This window comes from Ambystoma mexicanum, chromosome 4p (genome assembly GCF_040938575.1).
Source record: "Ambystoma mexicanum isolate Mex_15411 chromosome 4p, UKY_AmexF1_1, whole genome shotgun sequence".
NCBI lineage: Eukaryota > Metazoa > Chordata > Amphibia > Caudata > Ambystomatidae > Ambystoma > Ambystoma mexicanum.
Genome location: NC_090927.1, coordinates 1218747183 through 1218774326, shown reverse-complemented (window position 1 = coordinate 1218774326; position 27144 = coordinate 1218747183). Strand labels below are relative to the sequence as shown.

Genomic DNA, 27144 nt, shown 5'->3' with positions numbered 1-27144 from the left:
TTTTTTTACAAAAAGCAGGCAGTTTTCATAGGAAATCATTGTGAACGCTGCCTGACATGTTTGCACTGCGGAGTACAAATAGAGAAGTGTATAGAAGCTTTGGTCATCTCTTTACACTTCTCATTTGCACTCAGCAGTGCAAATTATGAATATTGCCTGCAGAGGGGGCCTGTTTGCACTTACGAATTAAAGAACATGACCTTCTAATTGTCCTTTTGAGCCAAGACCCGTCAAATAAAAAATAAAAACCAGATCTTTCAAGGTGCTACAATTTGAAAACATGCAGAACATAGCAAACAGTGCCCTGTCAACAGGAAATTATTCTAAGCTCATGACTCAAGAAAGGATCCGTTGCTGGATTAATATATCATATATGCACACATGTAGATCATGTTTGTGACGTTTGCTTCATGGTTTACAGTCAATGTAAACTGATAATTGCCGACACCATCAGTTCATCAGCATTGCAGGTTATTGCGCCAAGCTGTTATTTTGTGCATTCCAAAACCCAGGCATCCACGTTATTTTCAGTGAGTGCACAAATGTTGCCACACATGTTGAGTTGTGGACAGGGATTGTCACGGTTTGCTCTATAAGCTGCCCACCTTACATACCTAATGGTGAGGTGGCATGATTGTTTTTTAGTTGAAGCCACAAGACTCCGATTTTAAACATGTAAGGAGACATCATCCAGAACAAACATGTTAAGCAAGATTTGCCAAAAAGACAATATTAACCCATGCTACACTAAAATATAGTGACAACATTTGGACTGAGAAACAAAACTGTGCTCAATTGTGTGAAGTAGGACTCTAGATTTGTTACACGTGTAAGTTGCTGTACAGTAAAACAATACGAAATTGTCTTACCTCTGCGGTGTAGATTTTGCCAAGAGCACCACTACATCGGCAAGAAACTCTGAAACCAAAGTCATGTTGTCTGTTGCTGGTGGGAAGAGTATCTTCACTGAAGTTAGCAGGTGCTTCTAGAATGGTGGACATTCCATGCTCATCAATATTGCGATCTTGACTGCTATTTTTCTGGCAATCATTGAGGCATTGACTAGCATCATTTGCCTCCCATGCTGGTTTCTTTAGCTTTTCAGAGAGATCGACCTCGCTGTCCATACTAGATTTCCTCTTTAGAGCCTTTGTGTTGCTTTCCGTTTCCAGTTTGTACTTTGAGACGGACTGGAGATTTTGCCAAATCGAAACCGCATCAAGCCAAGAGCAGGGTTCACCAATTAATTTTTTTTTTAATTCATTAAATCCTCTGCCTGAAAGAAAAGTAGCTTACATTAATCTCAAAATGATTACAGTAAAATGTGTGCTTTTCTATCTGCATAACCACCAGCTAACAACCAAATTCCCTATGGCAAAATTAACTTAAATGCAAAAGGAAAGATCTTAAAATGAAGACTATAATAAACTAATCAAAGGAAGGGCTATGAAACAAAATGAAAAATAAAAATTGAGAAGATGGCTAGAAGGCCAAAAACACATTCATTTACAGGGCTACAATGAGATGAACTGGAGGGGATATGGCTTTCATTGAAGTTATAGGACAATGTGACCTTCACCATCTATGCAAGGTAGCTGAGTTTGCCTTGTTATGTCCTTTTCTTTCAAACTCATGATTGGAATGTTGAAGGTAAAGAGTTGCAGCAAAGGTAACCATTCCAGCTGTGCATCAACTGTGGCCCATTTTGTTTGTTTATTCAGTGTGACAGCAAAAGTTACATTAAAAAAAAAGGAAATGCAAAGTCTAGTACTTCAAGTGCATTTTCGAAGCAAACAGTATTTTATTATGAAGGGTCAGACATGCATGAGCCAAGCCACAGCCATGCTTTTTGGACAACACAATGAGCTGCTTTAATGACTAGGGAGGAGGCTCAGAGTTAGTAGAGATTGGTTGGTATGCACAAGAGAGCCCATAAGACAGTACGTCTATTACGCCAGGCTTGGGTATGCCCAAACACTGCCTATTGCCAGTGTATACATCGCAAAAATAGGTTGGGAACCTGAACGGAGAAGCACATGGGCAGAGAGCCCCTGGAACAGCTACTATTATGTTATAAGGAAAGATCCATTAGAAGGGTGGTGTCCACCACGTGGGAAGGCAAGGGGAATTGGAAATGTATTGAAGGTACCGTTAGGCCATGCCCTGCAAGGTTCCATGTAGTATTGTTAGAAGTTCATTGTTAATGTAACTTACTGCATGTATCCTAACATCATTTTCTGTAGAAAGCTTATTATGTAAAACCATAAAAACAGCACAGAGATTTTAGTGCCCTGTGTCCCAATTTTCGGAATGGGGACATACGTCGGGTTTGACCAACTATTTCTGCACTGCTCTAGGGAAATGCATCTTTTTCTACCGTTGCTGCCTTACAACCTATTTGGATTATTGAGTGAAAAGACTGCGGGCTCCGTCACCCTTTGAAAATGGATGGTTTCAGCCGACCAACAGGGTGGCTGTTCTCTATGAATTGATATCTGTGAGGATTCCGAGAGCAGCCACACTTCTTTCCCCAGGATATCCTTCTCCCAGGTGGCCAGGGAGAGGCTGTCGCTATCGGACCCTGACCCTGTGGGTGGATATGCGAGGGAGGACAAGACTTGGGGGGGAGGGGGTCCGAACCTTGCGCGAGACATGCCATCCCCCATTTCCCTTGCATAATGAGTCCACCATCCCTCAGGCCTATCTAGGCCATTGCCAGTCCCTTCCCCATTTTCCCCCTAAATCATACCCCAACAGACACCAGTTAGGTACTGGGACGAGGAGGAGGCAAACAAGAGCAATGCAAAACTCCCAATCCGAGAGTAAGTGGTCTAGTCTTTTTTTGATCAATCAACCAGATGGGAGATTTAAAAGCAGGAAGAACAGAGAAAATTAGTATGCTGTGGAAGCAGATCTACGGTCTGCTGGAGAAGCCGGCGTGAACAGGCGAAGCTTAAGAGAGGCATGAGCTGCGAGAAACATATCAATGGCAGCAGCAAAGCCACAGAGAGCCGCTGTGGAGACAGAGGCGCTGCACGAGAGAGCTAGCTTGTGCTAGCCGGAAGCTTCAAGGTATCACCGTAAGCACCGACCGGTGAGTCAACCTAGGCAGGGGGACACCGGGACAGCAGACGAGCATGTCAGAACTCCAATGAATGAAAATATGATTGAAAGCAAGTACTTTTTACTGATCCGAAGGAAAGCAAGTAGCTTTGAGTATCAATCCAAATGAAAGCAAACAGTTTTGAATATCGATCCGAATGAACGCAAATACTGTTAAACACTGAAATGAATGAAAGCAGTTTGTGGAATCCAACGCTATAAAAGGAACTGTGTAACTTGAGAAAACAAGCATTGGCAAGAGCCATAAGAAATATTAAGATTACAACAAGTGGACAGTGGCAAAACAAGCAATGGGAAAGCATCATGGGGATGTGATGAAATGGAAATAAGCCAGGCAGAACTGTGGAGTTGAAACAGTGGCAACGTGCATACAAGGAGGAAAAGGCAAGTAAGGTGTGTCAGTTGCGTGACCTTTAATGGGTGGACCGTATGGTCCAATTGCGCCTAGACCGAGGACACCCACCTATGGAAAAACAATTTAAAGTACCTGCAAAGAAACCTATGATTGAATATAAAGGATATTTGGTGTGAATTGAAATAAACTGTAAGTAGTGAAGTTGGTGAATGGTAACCAAACCAGAAGAGATGGTGAGTGTTACAAAGACTTGTGTTTTGAAGAAGTTGAAAGACTTAAAAGCTTGGGGAAGGGAACCTCTTTGCCAACCAAGAGCTGGAAGAAGCTTTGACCAACTATTTGAACACTTCTTGTTTTGACATTGAAATCCCTACACATTGTATACAAATAGATGTGAGGGCAAGCATAGGTGTTGGCATAGGGCAGGATAGGCCTTTCTCCAACCTTCTTTTTGTTTGAATAAATGTTTATAGCCCAAACTTCAGTTCAGTTGTCTACTTCATGATGTCTTCACATGTCACCATGTGCAAACATCAAGAAGATATTTGATTATATAGTGTGCACAGCATGGAGTCGTTACTTCAAGTATTTAAAAAGAGGCCATCACCATTTCTCCAGTTGAATGCCCCTTTCTAAATACTTTTTCAAAAACATATTTTAAAAACATTGAGAACACATCTTGAAAAACAATGACATTTGATACAAGAAAACAGCTGCTTCCGATTACTCGGATGGTATCGCATTACTATCATTCAATCAATCTTACACAGTAGTTGCCTTGCTGCAACATTACCTCGATTGCAGGAGAGAGTTAGTGGCGGCTGTTTTCTAAGCAACAAAAATAAGCGCTCTCCAGATTTTATCTCCCGTAATTTGCTCACATTAGTCTTAGCAGTGAAGAAAATCTTTCCCAATATGCACTCTACCTGCAAAAAGGAAAAATGCATGCAAACATCAACAGCTGTGAAAGATGGCAAAAATACTTTACAGCAAACAAATATTCTGCTACAAAGTTGAAATGGATATTTGATAAAATTACAGTTCTAACCCTTCGTGCCAATAGGAAGAAACAGATAAATGTTTGTCCGTTTTTAAGACAGAGAAATTCAAAATATATAACCTCATTGGTAGAAATACTCAAGTGGATGACCATTCGAGGCTTATAAAAAAGGTTTTCAAATGGGTAAATTAACGTAAATATCTTTTGGGCATATTTGTCAATGCATAATTTCTACAGTTAAATAAATTGTCAGAGCTGCCTAAAATTTAAGAAAGTTTTACAAGGAGTGTGGTTACACATTGGCTATTAAATCTTTAATATTCAGGGAACTCGCCATTTATTCTGGTTGGCATTTTGTAAATCATCCAATAGGTGGAAAGGTGTCACATGACCTCTTACCTAGGCCATTTGTTTAAGCATTCGAAGGTGTCCAGCACAGGTGCCCTCTGCAAATGGAGCACACTGACAGCCCTACTTGTTTGGCCGTGAAGGGCCAAGAGGGTCACCCTAGCCACATCTCCCTTCTACAGGTACCAGATATCCATGCCGCTCCACCACCACAAGGTTTTAATATATCCAACCTATTGGGATAACCGACACTAACATTAGAGCAGTCGCTGTACTACCAGGTGCAGAGAAAAAGCTGCTCACTCACTCTAGATACATACAAGTCTGTATGTGGGAAAGTATGGTTAGTGCAATTTACTGGTTAACTTTTAGGGTGGGCAGTTACTTTCTTGTGGTTTGTTGGCCAATTAGTATCCCTGTATGAAGCAATCGCTCAACACCACAGAAACCCAATTGTCACTTGCCTTAACACCTTAAAGGCTGCTAAAGTAAAACAGCTCGACATGGCTGACTGGGCTAAGAGCCGAAATCACCTTGGTAACCTCTACCGAATCTGGTTGAAACTCTGCTTACCATCCTCTATACACACGTTGGGCTCCCACCACCATTATTAAATTTTACGTACTTTTGGCATGGCAGTTACACATTACTCTGTTCAGATCTAAGGTTTTGGAGTTTTTCCCGTTGGGTGCAAAATTGATGCTCTGGCGGTGTGCCAAGTGATTGAGGAGACTGTATCCGCCTGGCTGACCTAGCTGTTTCTTGGACCCTGCTACGCATCCTCCATTGTGAGAGTGTATATTGCTTTAAGGAACACTCTGATAAATACTTTGCCGGAAGCAAAGCGTAGCGAAGTGTGCCAAGTGATTGGCGTGATCGGCGTAGAGGTTGGGGTGGCGTTGCGGCAGTGGTCAAGCTGAGTATCCATGAGAACATACAACTCAGTTCATACGGTAAGCCTGATTGCGCACCGCCTGTTGTTGTGTGATCAGCTACTTTCCACTGCGCAACTCGTACACGGAAAAATGAATTTAGGTTTCTGAATCTGTGCAACATGCCGGGAAAGACTCAAAAACGCACATGTAATTTGAGAAACAACAAGCCCTACATGAAAGCGTATCGTTACAAACGGGCTGGCAACAGTGACGGGCATCACCAGTGTAGATGTGAGCTAGACCCTAAACAAGTCCCGCCAGTTGCGGATGATGTGGCTGGCACAGCAATTACAGTTGGGCAAATTACTACCTATTATACTATATATTGTTCACGTGAATACTGCAGCAAAATTGAATACTCAAATTCTATCAAGCACAAAGCTGAGGCAGGGATAGAAAAGCACATCAATAGGCCAAATTAATTAAAGTTTTTGCAAAAATACTGTGCTTACGCATATTGAACTCGTGCGATTTTGACTTTATTGCACCAGAACGTGGCGGGGTTGGTGGGATGGCTCCTGTCCATTGTGTGCTACCCATGACAGTGACACTGATTAGAAACTAAGCCGATTCGATGGAATTTCTGGGTTATGAACTAGATCAGCCCTGCACACCCCAAGCAACTACTTCTTTTGCGACCACTGCAAAAAATTATTAAAAAGGGGGAACCATAGTGAGGACTGATTTATGTAAAAAGCCCACTGATGAATATGACAGCAAAAAAGGGTGGCAATGGTTAAATAAGTTGTTACCAAGTATTGAAATACCCCAGAAGTGAAATCTTGATGTTATTTCATTGAATACCCATGACCACTCCCACTTTATACAAAAGGGCCCCTCTCTTAACAACCTAGTAATGTATTCTATACTAATGCTCCAGGAAACATGGTTAATGCAAAATATCTATATTGATGGCTATGTTATTCACCAGTTATTGGCAAAAAGAGGTGTGAAAGGACGTCCGTTCGGTGGCCTCATTATTGGGGTCAAACAAGAAATACCATTGATTATGATAAAGAATCCTGACGATAATCAATATGTGTTGGCAGTTGAATTGTCACTTAAGAATGGTATTGGTAATTACTGTACACTAATTATTGTGTATGATCCATCTGGCGCTGATAACACTGATCGTGTACTCGAATCAATTGATTCCATTATCACAAATGTATGAGACCGCTGAGACAGATCTGATATTGTTGGGTGGAGACCTGAATGCGAGATGTGGGGAATACTCTATTGTGGAGTCTTATTCTGCTATCAAAGCAAAGAATGTGATGGTACAAAAATCAGTAGATGCAAAAGGCAAACATTCTAAATCAATGGGATATAGTTGCACTTAATAAACGTACTCCTTGAGATATCCGTGGGCTAACCACATGGAATTGTGGGTCGAAAATAGCCAATATAGACTATTTATGTGGTAATCCCCAATTGATCAACACTGTTAGAAATGTAATCATCAGCAGGAATTCATTCAGCATCCACGCCACCTTAAGTCTGACCTTAGAGCTAGACTTATTGGAAATGCGACAATATGCGACTGGAGCCCTGGTATCTAACCAGGGCGGCACTCTAGTTGTCTGGTCAGAGGGAAACATCAGAAAGGCATGTAAGCAGATGGCACTGAATCCATACTGATGGCTATTTTGGGTTTGTACACAGGGGAGAAGATGGAAGACTAGCTTAAGGGGTTTGCCTACGATTGTGGAAAACCAAGAGAGATACCCCTGGTATTGGCTGAAAAGAAACATATGCGTGCCTTGGATATAGAAATTCAAAAGCTAAAACGAGGGCTGCCTATGCAGATTCGTAGGTTAAAAAGAGGTGGTGCCACTAAAAAAAGAAGTCCACACTGAATCACGCAGGATGAAAACCACCTATAACTGGTTAAAACACAGGAAACGTATGGGTATCACTGAATTGGCAAAATATTGTTGAGGCACTGCATAGTAATAATACTAAACAGGTGTGGGGTATCCACAACTTTGCCAGACCATCCACTGGTCGATTCATTATGAATCCCATCTCAGAGAGTGTATGGTTTGCCTTTATTGAAGTAAAAAAATGAAGAACCATGACACAATAAAACCAGTCTTCCAATCTAAAAGCGTAAAATTGGCCTATGACCTTTGATATCCCCCGAGATGATAGCCCATTTAACTAAATTAAAAAACTCCAGAACACCTGGGCCTAACGGTCTTTCAGCAGCAGTACTCAAAGGTGACTATGGATTTATGGGCCTATGTAATATGTTTATGAAGGTGTGCGGTAAAAAAAAACCTATCCCTGCGTCCTGGAAAAAAGCCATCTATGTGCCTCTGTTCAAAATTGGTGATCGATCGTGACCTGAAAACTATTGTTTGCTCTCATTACTTGATACCACTAGAAAGGTTTTTGCTGTGTTTGTGTTAAAGCATTTATAAACATGAGTCGGTGAACATCGCATTCTGCATACATTTCCGACTGGTTTATGTCAAGGCTCCTGTACCACTCACAATATCCAACTGTTGGATTCAGTTATGGAGCGGGCTAAATCTAAGAACAACCCATCAGTCTATATTACTTATATTGATGTTCGGGCAGCATTTGACCAAGTCAATCGTGAGCTGCTATGGAAGAAAATGCGGGCACTTGGCTGTGACAAATGGCTGCTAGAAAATTCTTGTGGCCTTACACATGGATACAACAGCACAGATTCGTCTTGGCGACAATTATCGCCAGTCCGGGGACATGCAAATAGGTAGAGGGGTGAAGCAGGGATGCATATTGGCGGCCCTCCTCTTTAACCTATACATTGCAGACCTTCCCGCCTGGATGCTTCTTCGTGCAAAGTGCCCACCCAGGATCGGACTATGTACGGTTGCAGCCATGCTTTATGCTTATGGCTTGGTTTTATGTGACCACTTATTTTCAGGCATGAAGTATATGCTAAATGCCCTTGCTAGTTATGCCGAAGGTCATGGGTTGTCTATCAATCTAATAAAAACCAAAACCATGCTTGTTACCGCTTGTAATGTAAAGATGCAAGCCCTTATCACCAACCTTTGATACATTGAGAATCCCCAAAACTACAAATACCTTGGAATTTAAATGTCTAATAAAAAAAGGGTATCATGAAATGGTAATAAGTAAATCCTGAAAGCTAAACATATCTCTTTCATGGTACGTAGCTTTGCACACCACCATGCTGGGTTTACAGTCTGCCCTGTAATACTATACAGGCTTGATGATCTTTCGATGCAACACTTGAGTGGTTGCAGGTACTTGAAGGGTTTTTCTGTCAATGTGTCCTTGGGCTTCCTCCATCAGCCTCTATCGAATACATACGGTTAGAACTAGGACTGCTGTCTCTAAAATCGTTGGCACTCAAACGTAGAGGGGAACTTTTTGTGAAATCCAAAACATCCCCTATATGCCCCCTTCTCACCAAGTTAGGTTCTAACTACTGTCTCGAGCACACATGCGAGAAAAAGGACAGGTACTTGAAATTGGTGAAAGATCTGTTCCATAAATTAGATTGGAAACCTGATTTCGGATGCTGTTCGAACTTCTTCAAATTGAAAGAAGCATTTACACTGTGTTTGAAAAAAATGGTACTGGGTCAACAATTATGAATGCTTACAGACACTCCATAATTACAGTCTAGTGGCACAAGTTTCTCGCATGTTCATGAAACCACAAAGATATCAGCTACATTGCCCGGATCCTGATGTCAGGCGATTTAGAGTAACGTGCACAAATCAGCTTCCTGTGAGATCCATTGGAGGTGTGCAATGAAAAATTCCTAAAGATCTTAGAATGTGTAGAGTTTGCAAAATTCCAGGATGTATGGAAATGGTGAGACATCTTCTGACAGAGTGCTCCAAGTGAGGACACATCTATATGACCTTACTAGGTCATTTGAAACACGACTACGAGTCGACAAAAACCTCTGAATTTTGGACCTACTGTCTAAATACAGAATGTGGGTCAATACATACAGCACTATATAGAGAGTATGGTGCCAGGTAAAAAAAAAAACCTTTGAAAAAGTACCATGAAGTGGCTTATGGTGATCTAAATTGCCAAAGAAAATCCTGATATTGATGTGAAAAACACGAACACATACAACCCCAAAGAATGTTTGAATTATTCAAAATATTTTATACATTTTAAATTAAAAATCAATGAATAATTAAATGTCAATATCACCAATTATATTTTACTCTAGAATATGTGATGAATTAAGATTTGTATGTATCAAGCTTGTATGTATTAAGCTTTTCTCACTTTTTATTTATGTGTTGTATATGATGTTTCTAATAAATTAATTTGAATTTGCACTTTAATGATTTTTTTAAAAGTTCAACTATGAACGGATCACAAATAAATAATTGATGCTCTTTACCAGCCATCTCACAGTAGTAGTTTTTGTTACACCAATAATATTCTTGTTTTAGAGGAGTTGACACAAATCCGTATTATATTTTCGAAATTCTCTAAGATAGTTGGCCTTGTTAAAGTGTCCATTGATACAAAACATGCATCAGTCTTGCTAAAATAAAATGTTCAATAAGATCTGGGAGCCCCTTATCACGAATGAACACGGCCAGATAACCTGTTCTGTGGGAAGGTGCCCCTCAGGAGGGTCTACAGCCACGTTTCAGCTCACTTGCTTTCACAGAGGAGAAATATAAATCTTTGTCCCAACCACAAGGGCAGTCCAGCACCGAAATGCTAGGCAATCCTCCTCTGAACAAGAGTACCAACAGCAAACCCAGACATGTGTTTGGGCCTAGTCAGCTAAAATGTGGCTGCAGACTCTGGAGTGGGCACCTTCCCATAGAACAGGTTATTAAGCGGTGTTCGGTCTACAGAGGGGCAGCCGTACCGTTTTCCAAAATAAAATGTTCTTTACAACAACTATCCAAACAGAAGGTAACCATAATTGTGGAACTATAACTAAAATTATGATAAAACATGCATTGGCAAAGCCAAATGTTTCGGCTTTTATGTAGGTATGGATCCACGTATTCTGGGCTCTGCCATAATGGCATGACCGGGCCATAAGATGAGAACAGTTAGCAAACGGAGCTAGTGACTGGGCATAGCATGGCAGTGCATGCTTAATGCCTATAGAAGAGCCAATAAGATGGCCTTGCCAAGGCTTGTTTTTCACAGAAACTCAATGCAATGGCACACATAATACATCAAAGGGCTAATGGCACACTTTGTTAAGAGGGTTTAGGTACATCTGGAGCTGGTTAAGCCATTACCTTTGAGAAGGCGGCTTGGAAAGCAAAGAGCTAGACTCAAAGGGCCTCATTACGAGGCTTGCGCTCCTGTAATGAAGGGTGCCGGTCCCGTAATGAAGGGGACCGGCACCCTTCATTACGGGATGCGCAATTACGAGGTTCCCTTTGCAGGACCCTGTAAGGACACCTGGTAAAACCAGGCGTCCTTTCCGGGTCCCGCTGTCAAGGATGGCACTCTATTAAGAGTGGCACAGGACACCCAGGAAGGGTTTGGGTGGTTGTGTCAAAGTAAAGTGGACAGATAAGTACACACATAGATGAAAGAAAGGAGAACGAAGAGTAGGAAAGTGTTGTAAGGAAAAAGGTACAGAATGGATTCCCTCTTGGGGTGTATGCAGATATAGGAAAAAGAGTATTCCACGAACCTTAGGAAAACTCTAGCCTTCTGCACAGTTTGCTATAACAGAGGCCCATGCTGTTTGCTCATGGCTTGGAACAACAGCTATGGGTGTCTGTAACGCAGAAACGAGACAAGGGAAGGGGCAGAGGTTGCCTGACGGAAAGACAGACAAGCTCTGTACAAGGGGTCTACAAACAGTACAAAAGAAGACACTAACAGATAAATCTAGGGAAAAGGAAGTCGAATAGCAAACTAGCAGAAGGAAATGAAGGGAAAGCCGTATAACAGGATTGGATAGGGAGAAAGAACTGAGGGATGAAAACAAGGAAGAAAGCAAGGGAGCAGCAGTCAGGAAACAGGGGGACTGCAATAACTGCAAGTAAATAATGTAGGTAAACTGATGTGGATAGCAGAAGACGGTAGGGTACAAGGTTGAAAGCTCAGAAAAGCAGGGAAGCAATGAGCAAGCCCAAAAGGAGCAGGGCTGTAAGGAAGAAAGCCCAGAGGGAAAGGGCTTAGGGCAGCGGAGTGAAGCAGGCTGCACGGCAAGGAGCCCAGAAGGGCCGGTCAGCAAGGGGTGAGCCCAGAGGAGTAGGGCCGCTGACTGTCCGGAGGACTGTAGAAGGCTGCTAGACTGAAAGCCCAGCGGACGAAGACTGTAGGTTGAAAGCAGCGGAGCGTGATCGGCTGCAAGGCAGGGGCCTGGAAGGCAAGGGCGGAAGGTAGCAGCGGAGCGTGATCGGCTGCAAGGCAGGAGCCTGGAAGGCAAGGCGGAAGGTAGCAGCGGAGCGTGATCGGCTGAAAGGCAGGAGCATGGAAGGCAAGGGCGGAAGGTAGCAGCGGAGCGTGATCGGCTGCAAGGCAGGAGCCTGGAAGGCAAGGGCGGAAGGCAGCAGCTGAGCGTGATCGGCTGCAAGGCAGGAGCCCGGAAGGGCAAAGGCGGAGGCTGGAAAGCAGCAGAGCGTGATCGGCTGCTATGCAGAGAACCCGGCAGGGCACTGGATCCAAAGCAGGAGTAAGGAGGAACTGCATACAAAGATCCGTAGCTCGAAGCAAAAAGGTGCTGGAAGGACTCTTAATGCAAGAGACTGAGCTCCTGCAGGCAGCAGCTTTTATACCGCCCTGCCCAGCACAGAGGCTAATTGGTTGCACCTGGATCAGCACACCTGCATACAATCTGCCTCCTCCCTCTCTGTTCCTGAGCTGGTGGAAGCAGAGCTGATCCCTAGGGCTTCTGGGGATTGTAGTTCCGATGATGGCAAATAGGAATGGCCAGGAATAGAAGGTTATAGCCAAGTGCATTGTGGTAAGTGTAGTTTGTTGGGAGAAATAGAAAAGCACCAAAGTCTCGCAAATGGGAAATAAAGTCCAAGAAGTGAATAGCGGTTGATCCAAGAGTTTTCTGTAGATAAAGGAATAACCATTAGTCCATAATGATCGCCAATGTATGCGCCGATGGCGCAGGCATGACACCCGCGACGGGAAGAGGGAGGTAATAATAACGGGCCATTTGTAATGTGCCCGTTATTACCTCCCTCCCCATTCCCATTGAGCCCTATGGGGGCTCAAATGGGAATGGGTTCCTGCAAGGAGGAATTACCGGGTCCTCCTATGTCGGAATGACCCTGTAAGTCCTCATTGCAGGAACCCGGTATTGGAGCCCGGTATGGAGGCAGCCATGGCGCTAATAGCACCTTGGCCACCCCCATACTCGTAATGAGGCCCAAAGAGTCAAAGAGGTGTGTGGGGGTGGGGTTTAGAAGGGGCAGATAGTAGCTGAGGAAATAGCATGGCCATGGATAAATACCCAAACACTATTTTGGGTCCCTGCTCACATCTCATCTTTATCCTACTTTCACTTACCATGGTATCACTACATAATATCCCCAACAAAAATAGATATGGCCGTTTGGTTCACCATAGGCAATATTTTTATTGGGGATATTATGTGGGAGCGGAGGTTGCGGGGGTGTCCCCCGCACATTAAAAAATGATGCAGGGTTTGCGGGGGTGTCCCCGGGGGTGTCCATGTGTGAATTTTGCCACAAAAATATGGCGATATTTTTGCATCGCGATATTTTTTCCGGCGGAATGAACACATGGAACCCTTACCATGACAATGGATTTGGCTTACTGTCAGTCCTTTCAGTGCAAGCTTAAAACACGACTCATCCTTGTGATAGAAAACAACTGTACATACGCCACTTCCCCTCACCCTCCCACTGTCTGCACGACAGCAGAACAGGAAACAAACCGGAAGCAGCATCAGACCTTCACCACAGAGAAGACAAGTGATGCCAACCAGACGGATCTATGTGATCACTGAGACCACACATAATTGCGATGGTGGAAAATGCTGACTTTTTTTTTAATTAAACCCCCTTTGCACCACATAGATATGCGGGGGGGGGGGACTCCCCGCAGCCTCCGATATTACTATAATATCCCACCCCCCCCCACATATATATGTGGTGTAAGGGGGGATTAAAAAAAAATAAAAAATAAAAAATAAAAAATTCTCAGGTCGACATTTTTGTACGATTCCCAACCAGACCATCACACACCACTGCCCTGGGCCAACCCACGATTCCCTGCTCTTGCATAATATCATCCTTCTGATGCATGTGGCTCCTAGGTAAGTCACTCTACATCACATCCTATGCTCTGTATACAAACACTCTTCGCCCTGATATCTGCATGCACCACTCATTCCAGACTTGCCTCACTGCCTCAAGTCCATTACCCATCGCACCACCATTAGAGTTACTAGATTACTTCATGTCAGCATGGACACCATGTCTGAATCCTAAGCTTTCAATTCCCCATCAATGGCCTTCTGCGAGTGATAGTGTTGGGGTCACCAAGTAAATACAGGGGACTAAAATAACTCAAGTGAAAGCAAAGGTCATGCAAGATAACATGGCATCATCCCGACACCAACAGCAACCGTGTCTCTTTCTGGTGGATGAACATGAAAGACGCGCAGTTGAACATCATTGGGGGCCACAGCTTACCTTTCCAAGCACTGCCTTTTATGGTTACACTTAGAGCCGCACATGTATTTATCCCCTAACCAAATATTTTCCTAGCACGCGACTCAGAATACCCACTGCTGCCCTCACTAATGACAACCATTTTGGCAGATGAAAGAGTAGAACAAGTTACTTACCCGTGGTAACCCTCTTTCGATTGGATGTTCTTCCACATATTCCTCATCTTTTGATGATATCTTTCCAGCTTCAGCTGCTTCTGAAAGATTTTCTTGACAGAGGATGCTGTGTGCTGTCTCGTCGAATCAATGTCCCTCGAGGGCCTCTGTTCGACTCGACGTCATCATTAGCATAAGTAGCGCACGCAGCGCCCGTTGGCCTCAGTTCTGTTTTTCCTCCTCCCTTAGAGGAATTACAAGGCATACCACAGACCGTAGGCTCCAAGAAAGCGTAGTGTAAAAACACGTAAATTCTACAGTGGGGTCGGCTGGGAGGAGCGATGAGGAAGACGTCGGAGGAACATCCAAGGGTAAGTAACTTTTTCTTCGAATGGATTGTGTCCTCCCACGTATCCCTCTTCCTCATCTTTTGATAGACTCCCAAAGCAGTAATAATTTTAGTGGGGTGGGCGGTGGGGGTGTGGGAGTTCGGGGGTCTTGGGGAGTATGTATTCTATTTAAAATGTTATGTTATCATGGGCCGAATGATGGACAGCCTTTCCAAATTGTCCTTGATGAATCCAGGCAGCAATGTTTCTCAAAAGTGTGAACAGACAAGTGGCAGCTGCACATGTCATTTACTGGAACACCTCTCTGAAGAGCAGCAGAGGTTGCCATGCATCCTTGTTGAACGTGCTCTCAAACCTTCCAGCGGGTCTTTACCCGCTAACCTGCAACCTTCCCCAATAGCCAGAATAATCCATCTGGATAGCATCTGTTGTCACAGCCAAACCCATTTTAGGACCTGAATACCCAATAATAAATGGCAATTCTGACACATTTTTGGACATTCTTGATATATAAAAACTGAGAGCCCTTTTTTGGGTCCAGCCTATGTAAACTTTCCTCCTCCTTTCAAGGATGAGAAGGTGGGTAGAAAGATGACAAAATAATTTTTTGTGACAAATGGAAGTCAGAGACTAACTTTGGTAGAAAAGAAGATTTAACCTTGAGAACAACTTTTTTTTAAGGAAAACATTGTATGGGGGTTTACAGGAAAGTGCCTGCAACTCGCTTACCATGCGTGCTGACGTTATTGCTACTAGCAAGACCGTTTTTAAAGTTAACAGTTTTAATGGCCATGAATGTATTGGTTCAAAAGGAATGCATGTTAGAAATGTTAACACCATATTGAAATCCCATATAGGGACTTGGAATGGAATTAGTGGAAACACATTAGAAAGGTCTTTTAGAGATTCAATAATCAGAGGAATTTATTGGCCAGAACCATAGCTGCATTGCCTCTGCAGAGTGGTAGTGATCCTATGCCTCCTCTCTTGTTGAGGTAGTACATGGCCACTGTGTTGTCAATCATTATCAGGACATTCTTTCCCCGTACACAGAGGGCAGGAAGTCCGTCAGTGCTAGTCTGATTGCCCTCAGTTGCAATAGGTGGATGTGTAGTTTGGACTGGGATGGAGACCAATGACCACCGATTGTCAATCGTTGGCGTGGGCTCCCCAGCCCGCAAGAGAGGCATCTTTAATTACTGTGATTTCCGGCCATGGTTGCCAAAAAGGTTCTCCACTCAGAATATTGTCCTCAAAGGCCCACCACAGTAGATCCTGTGCTATTCTGTTTGGGACCTGAATCAGGTCTAACATCCTGCCTGAGAATTGAGACCATGGAGTCCTGAGAGCCCATTGGAGAGATCTCGTTCTCAGGTGAGCCTCTGGCACCAGGAAAATGCAGGATGCCATGAGGCAGAGCAATCTCAAAAAGTGAAAGGCCGGGAGACGCTGGGCACTCTTGAATCTGGTGACCATTTGCAGAACGTGTTGAGCCCTCGCCTCGGGTGGCGAGGCTTTCCCCAAGGTTGTATCCAGTATCGCTCCGATAAACTGGAGTCTTTGTGATGGTATCATGTGGGACTTCTTGTAATTGAGGGAGAAGCCCAGTCTGTGGAGAGAGTGGCAGGTTACGCTGAGATGTTCCAGGGCTTGTTCAGATGAACGTGCCCTGCTTAGCCAATCGTCCAGGTAGGGGTAGACGTGAACCCCCCCGCACCCCTCTCCTGAGACATGCTGCCATAACCGCCATTAACTTCGTGAAACCCTTGGGCGGAGGTCAGCCCGAATGGCAGATAATGAGAACTGCCAACCGCGAACCTCAGGTACCTTCTGTGCTTGTGATGGATAGGCACATGAAAGTAAGACATATGAAAGTAAGCACCCTGAAGGTCCAATGACAACATCCAGTCCTGGAGTTGGAGATCCTGAAGGATCTGACAAACGTTACCCATCTTGAACTTGTCCTTCCTGAGGAACTAGTTCAAGTTTCTTGAGTCCAAGATGGGTCTCAATCCTCTGTCCTTTTTGGGAATTAAAAAGTATGGGTAGTACAAACCCTTGTTCCTCTCCGCCACAGGTACCGAGTCTATTGCATCTTTCTGTAGCAGGGTCAACATTTCCGCAAGAAGGAGCGGATATGGAATTTTGAAAGAGCTGTTCCATGGTGGATGATCCTGAAGTTTAAAAAAAAAAAAAAAAAAAAAAAAAGGCAGCAACCCTGGGCTACCGTTTCCAGTGCCCAAGCATCTGAAGTAATGCACCTCCATTCTTGCAGATGCTGATAAAGTCTGCCTACCAATGGGGTCACGTGGGTAAAGGCCTCAGAGTGGTTTTGAGGCGGTTGAAGCAGCAGCCGAGGGCAAAGCTGCCTGGGCTGATTTGGTACCTCTCCTTCGTCCACCACGAGGGAATCTTCGCTGACCTCTATGACTGGCCTACCCTCTCCCAAATGAGGAGTATAATCGAAAGGACTTATCCCTCCAAGGTGATGCACTGCGGTAGGAATGCTGGGGATGTCTAATGGAGGCATTAAGAGATTTAGCCGCTTAGGTCTGCAGCTTTTCCAGATCATCAGCCTTGCTGCCAAAACAGCCTTGAGCCGTCAAAAGGCATATTGAAGAATCTAGATTGTACATCCGGTGCAAATCTGGACTTCCTCAACCACGCAAACTTGCGCAGCACAGTTCTAGTTGCGATGGATCTGCTAATGCTATCGGCAGTATCCACACCTGACTGGAGGCATTCACACATTGCCTCCTTACCATCCTTGTTGATAGCCAGGAAGCCGTCTCTTTCTTCTCCTTCCAGGATGTGGTGAGTCGCCATGGGTACGCAATCCAACAGGGTAAACGTAAATGTTGACAAGGCACAAGTAGTGTTAACCGATTTCAAAGCCATACTTCAAGCAGTAAATATTTTTCGAGCCCATGCCTCCAGTCAGTGGTCATCCCCTTTCGGAGGAATAGAAGGGAATGCAGATTGTTTTGGGGATGTGGCTGCCTGAACCACCAATCTCTCTGGTGTCGATTCACTGCTGGATGGCCTATATTTTTTTGAGAAATTTAGATTTACTGCAGCTACAGTTTCTGGTGTTTCGCAATTAGATTTGGCCCTTTTTTGGAGGGCAATGTGAAAAGCTAAAATGGGATCTCTTTGGGGACCTTGATCCAGTATCTCAGTTAGGTCATCCTGCTCAAATGATGGTGCAGGCCTACTCCAACAAAAAAATGCAACCACCTTGCTCATCAGTTGCCTGCTTGAGGAGTCAGTGTGGTCAGAAGGATCTGGATTCCCAAATTCAAACTCTAGAGAGGTATCTATACCACTGGCTGTCTGCAATAATTCTTCAAATGAGACTTCAAAGGGAGCCTACCCATCGCCAATTTACCTTTACGCTCCCTTAGAGCCTTGTCGGTCATCGCCTGACAGGAGTTACACTCGGAGATACGATGTTCAGTTCCGAGACACCACAGGCATATGCGGTGGGGGTCGGTGATTGACAGTCAGTGATTGACATATTCGATCCACAGTCTTAGCATTTCTTGAATCCCATCTTAGGCGTTGAGGGAACCGACTGTGAAGACATTTTTGTATTAAAAAATGAGTGACGAAGTTCGGTGAAGAACCGAAGCGCAGAAATTCTTCAAAGCAAATGTTTGGAAAAACAGAACTGAAGCCAAGTGGCACTGCGTGCGTTACTTATACGAATGATGACGTTGACAGTCAAACAGAGGCCCTCTAGGGACATCGATTAGACGAGACAGTACACAGCGCCCTCTGTTGAGAGAAACTTTTTCTGAAGCAGCTGAAGCTGCAAAGATATTATCAAAAGAGGAATACGTGGGAGGACACAGTCCATTTGAAAAAAGATCAACACAATGAAGGCCATGTGAAGACGAGCTGAAGCATCGAGTGGGCCTTCAGTCACCAGGCACGGTTCTGTTGCTTTTGCCGAATATTTGAGATTTACAATTGCAAAACAGTTTTATATTTTCATGCAAAAAATGTACAGTTTCTGTATTTCATGGCGATTCATAGGTGTTTCTGCTGGTCATAATGAACTAGGTTTGCACTTATAAAATGGATACATAATACGAGGAGGATAAAGACAAAGATGAGCAGCAAGGACTAGTAATGCAAGATGGGTAAATCCTTCTACAGACAACACCACCAATAACATAATTAGGTTCCATGTCTTTGCTTCAAATGTGCAGGTCTTTCCCATGCAGTAATTATATCAAAGCTTTCCCCTGACTGCCCGTTCAATCCTAGACCCTTTTCCTTAAAGTGTGTCTCCCATTCCATCCGCCACCCCCTGGCTAAAGCATCCACAAAAGGGGGTAGTGTTCATAACCTTCCCCACTATTAGCCACCAACTACACCGCCCCAGACAGACAGACAGACAGACACACACACACACCCCCCTTGACACGCAATACTTTGCCGCGATGCAAGTGCAACACAATAAAGATCCACATTGCACTTGCAGCATGGAAAAGACATGCCCCCGTACTGCCCAAGGCATACCACTATGTTTCACATGTAGACAAAGCAGAGGCAAACTCAGACAGACCAGAATAAAAAGGTGTAATAAATTAAAGCAATTTATTCTTCCATATATAAACTACACCCACAGTTGACTCCCGTGCTCCCCAGCCCATCTCCCACTAACACTGTCCACTGCCCTTCTGGCTCTTCCTACCCCATCCCTAGCTCAACTCGCCCACTAAGTATGTTCTGTGTTGCAAACCTTTCCACTCTCACCTCCTATGTCCACTCTTGAAATGGCTCTTCAGAGTTGGAAGTCCAGCGGCCATTGTAGACTTCTGCCATGGCCTGCCACCAACAGAAGCCTCAAGGTGTTTGAAACTATGGCAGAGGATGCATCCCGCCACTCAGATAGACCCCCTGCTGCTTCATCCTCTCCGGGAGCCTAGACAGGAGTTCCAAGACTTGGGACGTTGTAACTGTAATCTCCAGAGGGTGCTGGTTCTGCAGCTTCTTGGCAGCTGTACATTTTGAATGCAGCCTGCAGAAGTGACGGTCAATTTTGCAACCCCCCCCACCAAAAGTAGAAGAGAACTGCACCTGCTGTCCAACCAACTGTTAATCCATCTTCTGGAGGTGGGGTAACACCAGTTGGTGAACAGCAGCCCCAACCCCTTGTTGAGGGTGGTGGTGCTGCGTGGACTGGGATGAGGGGAGATGGGAGAAGAGTGTTTGTGGGTCAGGGAGATGAACAAGAGCATCACCTTCCTCCTCTTGGGGACTGTTCTTGCTGATTTTGATGAAGCGGATGGATTGCCATATTTATTCATCATCTACTCCTACAGAACCACATTGACAGCTTTGCCTGGCTGCAGGAGAACACAGAAAACACCTACCACCATCAGTGCAATGGTGGCAATATCTGTTGGGCTGGAGGAGTAGTATGGATTTTGACCTGGTCTGGCAGAAGATTTCCTTGAACGCAGGCTGCTGAACCTTTTACTGTGAACAGGTTTATGTGGAATGGCAATGTTCAGCAGAGGTGCAGATGCAAAGTCTCCATAGTGGTAGCACAGTCGGCGTGGTGGTAGTAGTAGTTGCAGCAGTGATGGTGGCAGCTCAGTTAGTGCCAGTGGATATGCGGTCTAGAGCACAGACTTCATTTGTCTTACCTGTTGGACAAGCAGGCGGCACACAGATACTGGCTTAACAGAATGATTGATTTGAGGTGTGGCTTCCACTCACGGTATTTGGTGGGCCAACTATACGTGCTGTGTCACGGGTGCTGACCAACGAACACACAACACAAGAAATGTTTCACACCTTTTAACAAATGTATTCGGGGAGTGGGCAGGAGAATGGCCTACTGGATGGGGTTCCAAGAAGGGTTCTGTACATAAAGTGCAAGGGGACAGGGCGTGCCAAGGAGCCTAATCTAAAAAGGACCTGAGGGCCAACAATCTTCTCTAGTGTAAGACCAAAGAAATACACCAGAGGTCCACCCAAGATTGTGTTCAGCCAAAACTCTGACTACTGGCAAGGTCATAGGGTGGCTCGCCTAGGACACCCAAAAGGTACTGGGTCAGAGGGGAAGGAAATCCCCCAGGTATCCGTTCTCCGCTCCTTCCTTTTTGGAGTTGGAATTGTCACAATCGGAATGGGATGATGCAGATACAAGGAAAAGATACGCAGACCCTAAAACTCCTCAAAATTAGAGGGAGCGTGCAGATCTGAACCCTTCATTTATTAATTTCACGACCTTTCAGAGGAAGAGAACTTGTGGGGGAACTAGCACAATTTTCCAGAGTCCTCATTGATAGGTTTTGTTTTTCACACGTTTTCAGGGCTTAGACAGGACTGACTCCGACATTTGTACTAAAGGTAGGACGGTAGAAACAACGGCGGGCTGAAAGTCTGCATTTCTGTTAATGAGGTTGTTGCAGGCTGATGCCAAAGTTGTTTTTTAAAATGTCAGATGGATGAATCCATGGTTTCATTCACTACTCTGACCAACGAAGTGGAAAAGGTGTCACTTTAATGGGGCAATGATTATTATAAACTAGAAGCCCTCCCGATTACTACCTTCAGATGAGCTGGAGTACGCCAGAATTCTAGAAGAATGTTTCTCTAGAGAAGCAGAAGCAGTCGCAGTCTGCAATTGTATATAGATCTGCAATGCCTCATTTACTTGAAAGCACCTACCTGTATCCAATGTTTGCACAGGACAACCACTATCGCCATGAGCAGGGAAACGGTTAGTGATCTATGTATTCTTTCCCTTGCCCTTTGAGGGGGATTCCACCTCCCTAGCCCAGTCCCCTTCTCAAACCGGTATTGTGACAGTGCAGCTTCTCTCTACAGCCAGGTGACCTGTACTCTCTAGGCTAGCCCTATTATAAGAAGGTCTAAAGGCTGTACTTATCCAACTCCCTCAGGGACTTAGGTGCCACAGCAGAAAAGTCAGTTTGGCCTTGCGCCCTTCCTCTAGATGATGGTTGCTCAACCTTTTCTTCACTCCAGACTTTCTTTCGCTCTTGGTCATTCACCCCCACCCTCCCACCCGCCTCCCCCCCCCCCCCCCAACTCCCTTGGGGGATGTTGAGCAAGGGGATTTGCTGCTTGCGGGAAAGAGGAATGAGACATAGTAAGCTGTGGTGGGGTCGTTGGGAATAGTGTAGAATAGGGGAAGAAGCGAGGGGATGCCCCCCAGCCTCCAACAATAACGAAAATATGAAGAAAATACAATTTGGGCAAAAAAATACATTTAAAAAAACACTGTTGATGAAGGAACATAGAACCCTCCACAGGCTGTGTGGTCTGCTCCGCAGGTCACTGCACCCTCTCTCTGCACTCCTATGCCAATAGTTGTGGCTGATAGCAAACTAAAAAGCAGGGGTGTTGATTTTCGGTAGGAGCATGAATGCTTCACAGAAGTGGAATTAGAAGTAGCTGGGCATCTTAATACTGTAAGTGCCCAGTTCCCTAATGGGACTACCTCTTTTATAACCAGAGCACTATCCCAAACCCTCAAAGAAGCATTGAAAGACAGTGGTCTTTCAACGTATTGATAGGTATAAAATCAGAAACCAATGCCCCACGAGTTATAATCTGGGATGGATTCTATAAGGATTCCCATGAGGTTGGCTGGGCGAAGACTAGGAACATTACACTATCGGAGCATGAGTTAGAGTACTGCGAATACGTCCTATAATTTGAGGCTAGATGAAGGGACTGGGGAGACCCCGAGATGGGGACCACCACTGGCTCCATGGTTCCGGACCTGCAGGGGGTATATGGGGCATCCTCTGCAGGCTCCTCAGCCACATCTTGCCTCACAGTGCTAACCAACTCCTTTGTGGCATGGGAACAGACCATCCCATAGGAACCACAGGGAAAGTCAGGAGGGGGCCATGGGTTTAATGGAGTCACTACATGATGCTTTTGTGAACCCCACAATGCAACCTAGCTCATGAGCACCTGCCACCCGCTCCACAGTCCCAGAAATGTTAGCAGCTGAGAATTCTGGAGCTGTTGAACAGATGAGGATCAAAATACAAAACAGAGGGCAACCCATTGCGTTAAACCAGACAACCCTTGGGTAATCAAACAGTATTAAAAAGTTCTATGTGTATAGGATTACAGAAATTAAACAATCATGAATTTATCTTCAAGGACTTGTGTGGACAAATAAAGCAAATATATGTTTTTTTATTAAAACAAGATGTATATACGATATGTATTAAATTTATATACAGAAATAAAATCAAATAAATTCAAAATCTATTGATCCACACAAACATACATACCATACAGCGTTATAATCACCTGGACTACACTTGACATTTGCAGGCAAACATTCCACAAATGACAGCTATGCATTAAAAGCCACAAAGGCTGAATAATATCAGCAAGGGCAAGAAGAGGCTGTATTTTGTGAGAACTAGGGGGAGAGAAGGAGAAGTGAGCAAAGGAAGAAGAGAAGGATGAGTGAGTGAAAGAATTAGAGAGCAAAGCAAAAAAGAAAGGACTGGAGAGGCAAGAGAGAAGAAGTGAAGAAGAAGTAGTGAATGAGAAGCCAAGAAGGAAAAGCAGCGAGTGAGATTTAGAGAAGGCAGAGACACAAGAGAGCAGTAGAGAAGGCAGAGCAGCAAGAAGTAGGGAAGGCACAGTAGCGAGCAAGAGAGAAGTAGAGAATGAAGAGTTTGGGAAGTCTAAGGTGGACTTTTGCATAATAATCCAAAATAAAACTATACCACATAATAACACCTAAAAACACACAATAGGGTAATGTACAGGCAATATTACACCCCCTTACCGGGTTTATAAATTTGATGCATCCAAAATCGGATTGGTGCTGGACGGGATGTGAAGGAGGTGGTCCTAAGTGAAAAGATCTTTTCACTAAAAGACTGATTTAGAAAGACCACTCTGACCGCACGAAGCAGTCTTTCTAAATCGAACTGTCACGCCCCTGCCACACAAGAGTGCGCGCAGGGACTGACAGGCACATCGGGACCCGAAAGAGCAGGACCAGGAGTTGGTGTGTGTGCTGGGGTGTGTGTGTGTGTGTATGTATGTATGTATGTTTGTTTTGGGGGGATGGGGGCATGGGGTTGGGGCGGACAGATGGGGGTTTGTGGGTGCATGTGTGTTGGTGTATGTATGAGTTTTGGTTTGGGGGGTGAAACCCACTCCAAATATTTGTTTTAAAACGGTAAACGCATTTTAAAGGTCTCAAGACCTTTACAATGCCGGGTTTTCGATTAAAAAAGAAAAAGAAAAAAACAACTGTCTATTTAAATCCGTCTTTTTATCTTGAGACCTCTAAAAAGAGGTCTATTCACATAGAACCAGGGAAGGTAGGTTCACTGCGTAATGGCTTGAGGTAAGGTAGACGTTAAACTACATTGTAGGGAACAAGATTCAGAAATTGTCCCAGGTTGAACAACTGGTGATTTAACAGGGCGCGCTGTTGGGGGCCTGTAGTGGGCACCCGAATACTGGTCACGGCTGAGTTTGTCACAGACTAATCCATCTCTGAAATCACTGAACAGGCTAAAGGAAACAAAGCAGAGTTGTAACAAGCCTAAGTAGGTACTAATTGGGCATTGCTGGCTTTTTAATTTTGCTTTTAGCGCTAGAGTTGAGGTTCACTCTAGTTGTCGCTGATTTGCTGCAGGAGGGGTAGTCAGATTCAGCCTGCCACCCAAGGTGATCGGGCATTCTCGGCAACTCCTCTGCCTGATGGTTGAGCTCGAACACCAAGTACTCTGTGATAGAACTAAGCTGTTTGTTGTGTTTTGAGTTACACTAGCCATCAGATTTCAGACCCGGGAAATGCTAAGGACTTGCCAAAAGGTGGGTGGCTCCAGTAAAGCCAAGCAGACAAAACACTGTGCCAACCTTAAACAATCCAAATTCTCTTAATAAATGAGTAGCCCGTGCATCATAACTGAAACTTGAATGCTGCTAAACCTTGATTTTGAAGATCTTCTGCAATATGAAATACTGAGCGCCATTGACCAGCTAGGGTTTGGGGGCGGGGGGAAATTGTGCTCCACCAGCTGAGATCTATACCCCCACAAAGGACTTTGGCAAACAAATTTTAGCCGCGCTACAGGAAGCATTGAGACAAACCTTGTACTGCCTGAATTGGTTGTAAATCCAGGCATCCCCTTTTCTAACAGGTTCTCCATTTTAGAAGACCTCCTGGTCCTTGTTTGCAACCCCTCTGCCCTCGTTTCCGGCAAAGTTCTATCTGGGGTGATCACCCATTATTAATCCTCCCCTCTCTGCGGTCTCCAATGTACCAAATGGTGCTCTGCTAGCTATAGTGAAACACCCCTTCTAAACAGCACTGGTTTAGTTCGGAGGGCTGCGAGTCCCCCAGTCGGTCTGATAATCGGCCATTCAAACAAACTTATTATGCAATTGTCATAAAACAACAGACCCACCAACTCTGGACCCAGAGATAATTGCCCTACAAAAGGCTATTGAAGATTTGAGAGCCTTATACCATACACACTGCATTGCAATAGTAGCTGTCCCCATGATTCACGGACAGGAATCGGTACAGAAGACAGTGGTGGGGTGAGTCCTTTACCCTCCCTCTGTGTAAGCACTGGACTAAACACGAGCAAAGACAAGCCGACAAATTTAATTCTGCAGACTCCCAACAACAAACCTACCATCTTCCCATTGCTTAAGGTGATCAGCAACCATGAACCTGCTAGGCCTTTAGAACATCCACAAAGAGGTAGCTCAACTAATCCAACTACACATGAAGTGACTGGCAGAGATACCCATAAGATACAGGCCAACAGTCCACCTAGAGGTGTATATCCAAATGTTATGAAGTTAAGTGGTTCCTTATCTGAATATAATTTTCCTACAACGAAGACTGAACATACTGTTGTAACTTAGCCTTATTGCCTGTTTTTGACTAATGTCCCCAAACTACTGCAGGGAGCCAGAGAAAACAGCCATTCATTAACCAACAAAGTCATTTATTGGCTCTGCCGTAAGCGGGGAAGTCTGTCTGTAATCAAAGAAGACATTGTAGGACGTTATACAATGCACAACACACAGTCCCCATCCACAGATATGATCACATTTAATCCTAAAAAGCCTTTTTGCTATACACCTCAGATCCCTGCCCCTTGATGACTTACACGCATCTCTTAAGAACAACTGCAAGCCGGTCTTACCCACCACGCCCATCTTCTGGTTTCCGACTAATCTCATGCAGACCCAACCAATAACTTCTGCAGCAGGAATACCAAGGCCCTAACCCTGGCCACATGCACCAGAATACAGACTGATATCTTGGGACCAATCCTGGCAGCCCCCGACCGCAAAGCCCTTCTCTATACAATAGTGCAGTTTTCAATATATTAAAATTGTTTCCTGGAACATTGCTGGCATTCAAAGCAAAACTGCGGTCCAGGATTGGCATCAGTTTATGGACCAAGTTCAGATTATCTGCTTCCAGGAGACTTGGGCAGTTGAATCCTTTTACAAAGCAGTATGTTTGTTTAAAATTCTGGCTGTTAAAAACAGCAAAGGCATCTCTAGCCATGGACTACTAGAACGGATTGATGTTAGGTCAAAAAATGTGTTAGTCCAAATAGCCATCCCAGGCAGAATATTGATCTCACACAAAATTTTGTTGGGGGATTTTAACAAGCAACTAGAACCGTCATGTATTGCTTAAAGTCTGAATGTTGGGGTATCCTGATTTGGATTGCCCCCACCCCAGCATGCTTATATTGCCCAAGAAGTAGCCTGTGTCCTAGTTAAACTGGGTTTTACGAGCTGCAATGGCTGCTGAAATCACCCAGCTGCTGCTACTAGAGGGAATCAAATGAGCCCTATTGACTGTATCCCCCTGGAACCATCTCATTGGCATACTGCTCGTTCATTGAAGGTCATCACTCGGGTTGCGAGCGACCATGACTCTGTATTGTTTTAAACCGAGATACATTTTTAAAACCAGGGCCTTCAATGGTTGTATCTTCTACCAATATTATTCTCTCTAATAACCATAATGGGCTAAGAGACAACTTTTCCACTGTCCAACGACACATTATTACCCATTATTGAGGCTTACACTCTTGGAGTCGAGTATAATCTACCCTCTGTTGAAAAGTTGCATTTATCTTTAGTGAGCACTATTTTTCCCTTTGGACCTAAGCCCATCCGCTAGATTATCCATACAATTTGGAAACATAACTCCCGATTGAGATCAAAATAGCTAAAAG

The 27144-nt window shown here is 44.4% G+C and overlaps 1 protein-coding gene across 2 annotated transcripts in view; it reads right to left on the bottom strand.

The window, feature by feature from the left end:
• The window catches only part of THUMPD2 (THUMP domain containing 2), a 297270-nt gene that overhangs the window by 206056 nt on the left and 64070 nt on the right, over positions 1-27144 (bottom strand). For both annotated transcript variants that reach the window (XM_069606871.1, XM_069606872.1), the window contains 2 exons: positions 4272-4404; positions 870-1276 (listed from right to left, as the gene is read on the bottom strand). In XM_069606871.1, the coding sequence (XP_069462972.1) occupies positions 870-1276; positions 4272-4404 (540 nt within the window). The remainder of the gene's footprint in view (positions 1-869; positions 1277-4271; positions 4405-27144) is intronic.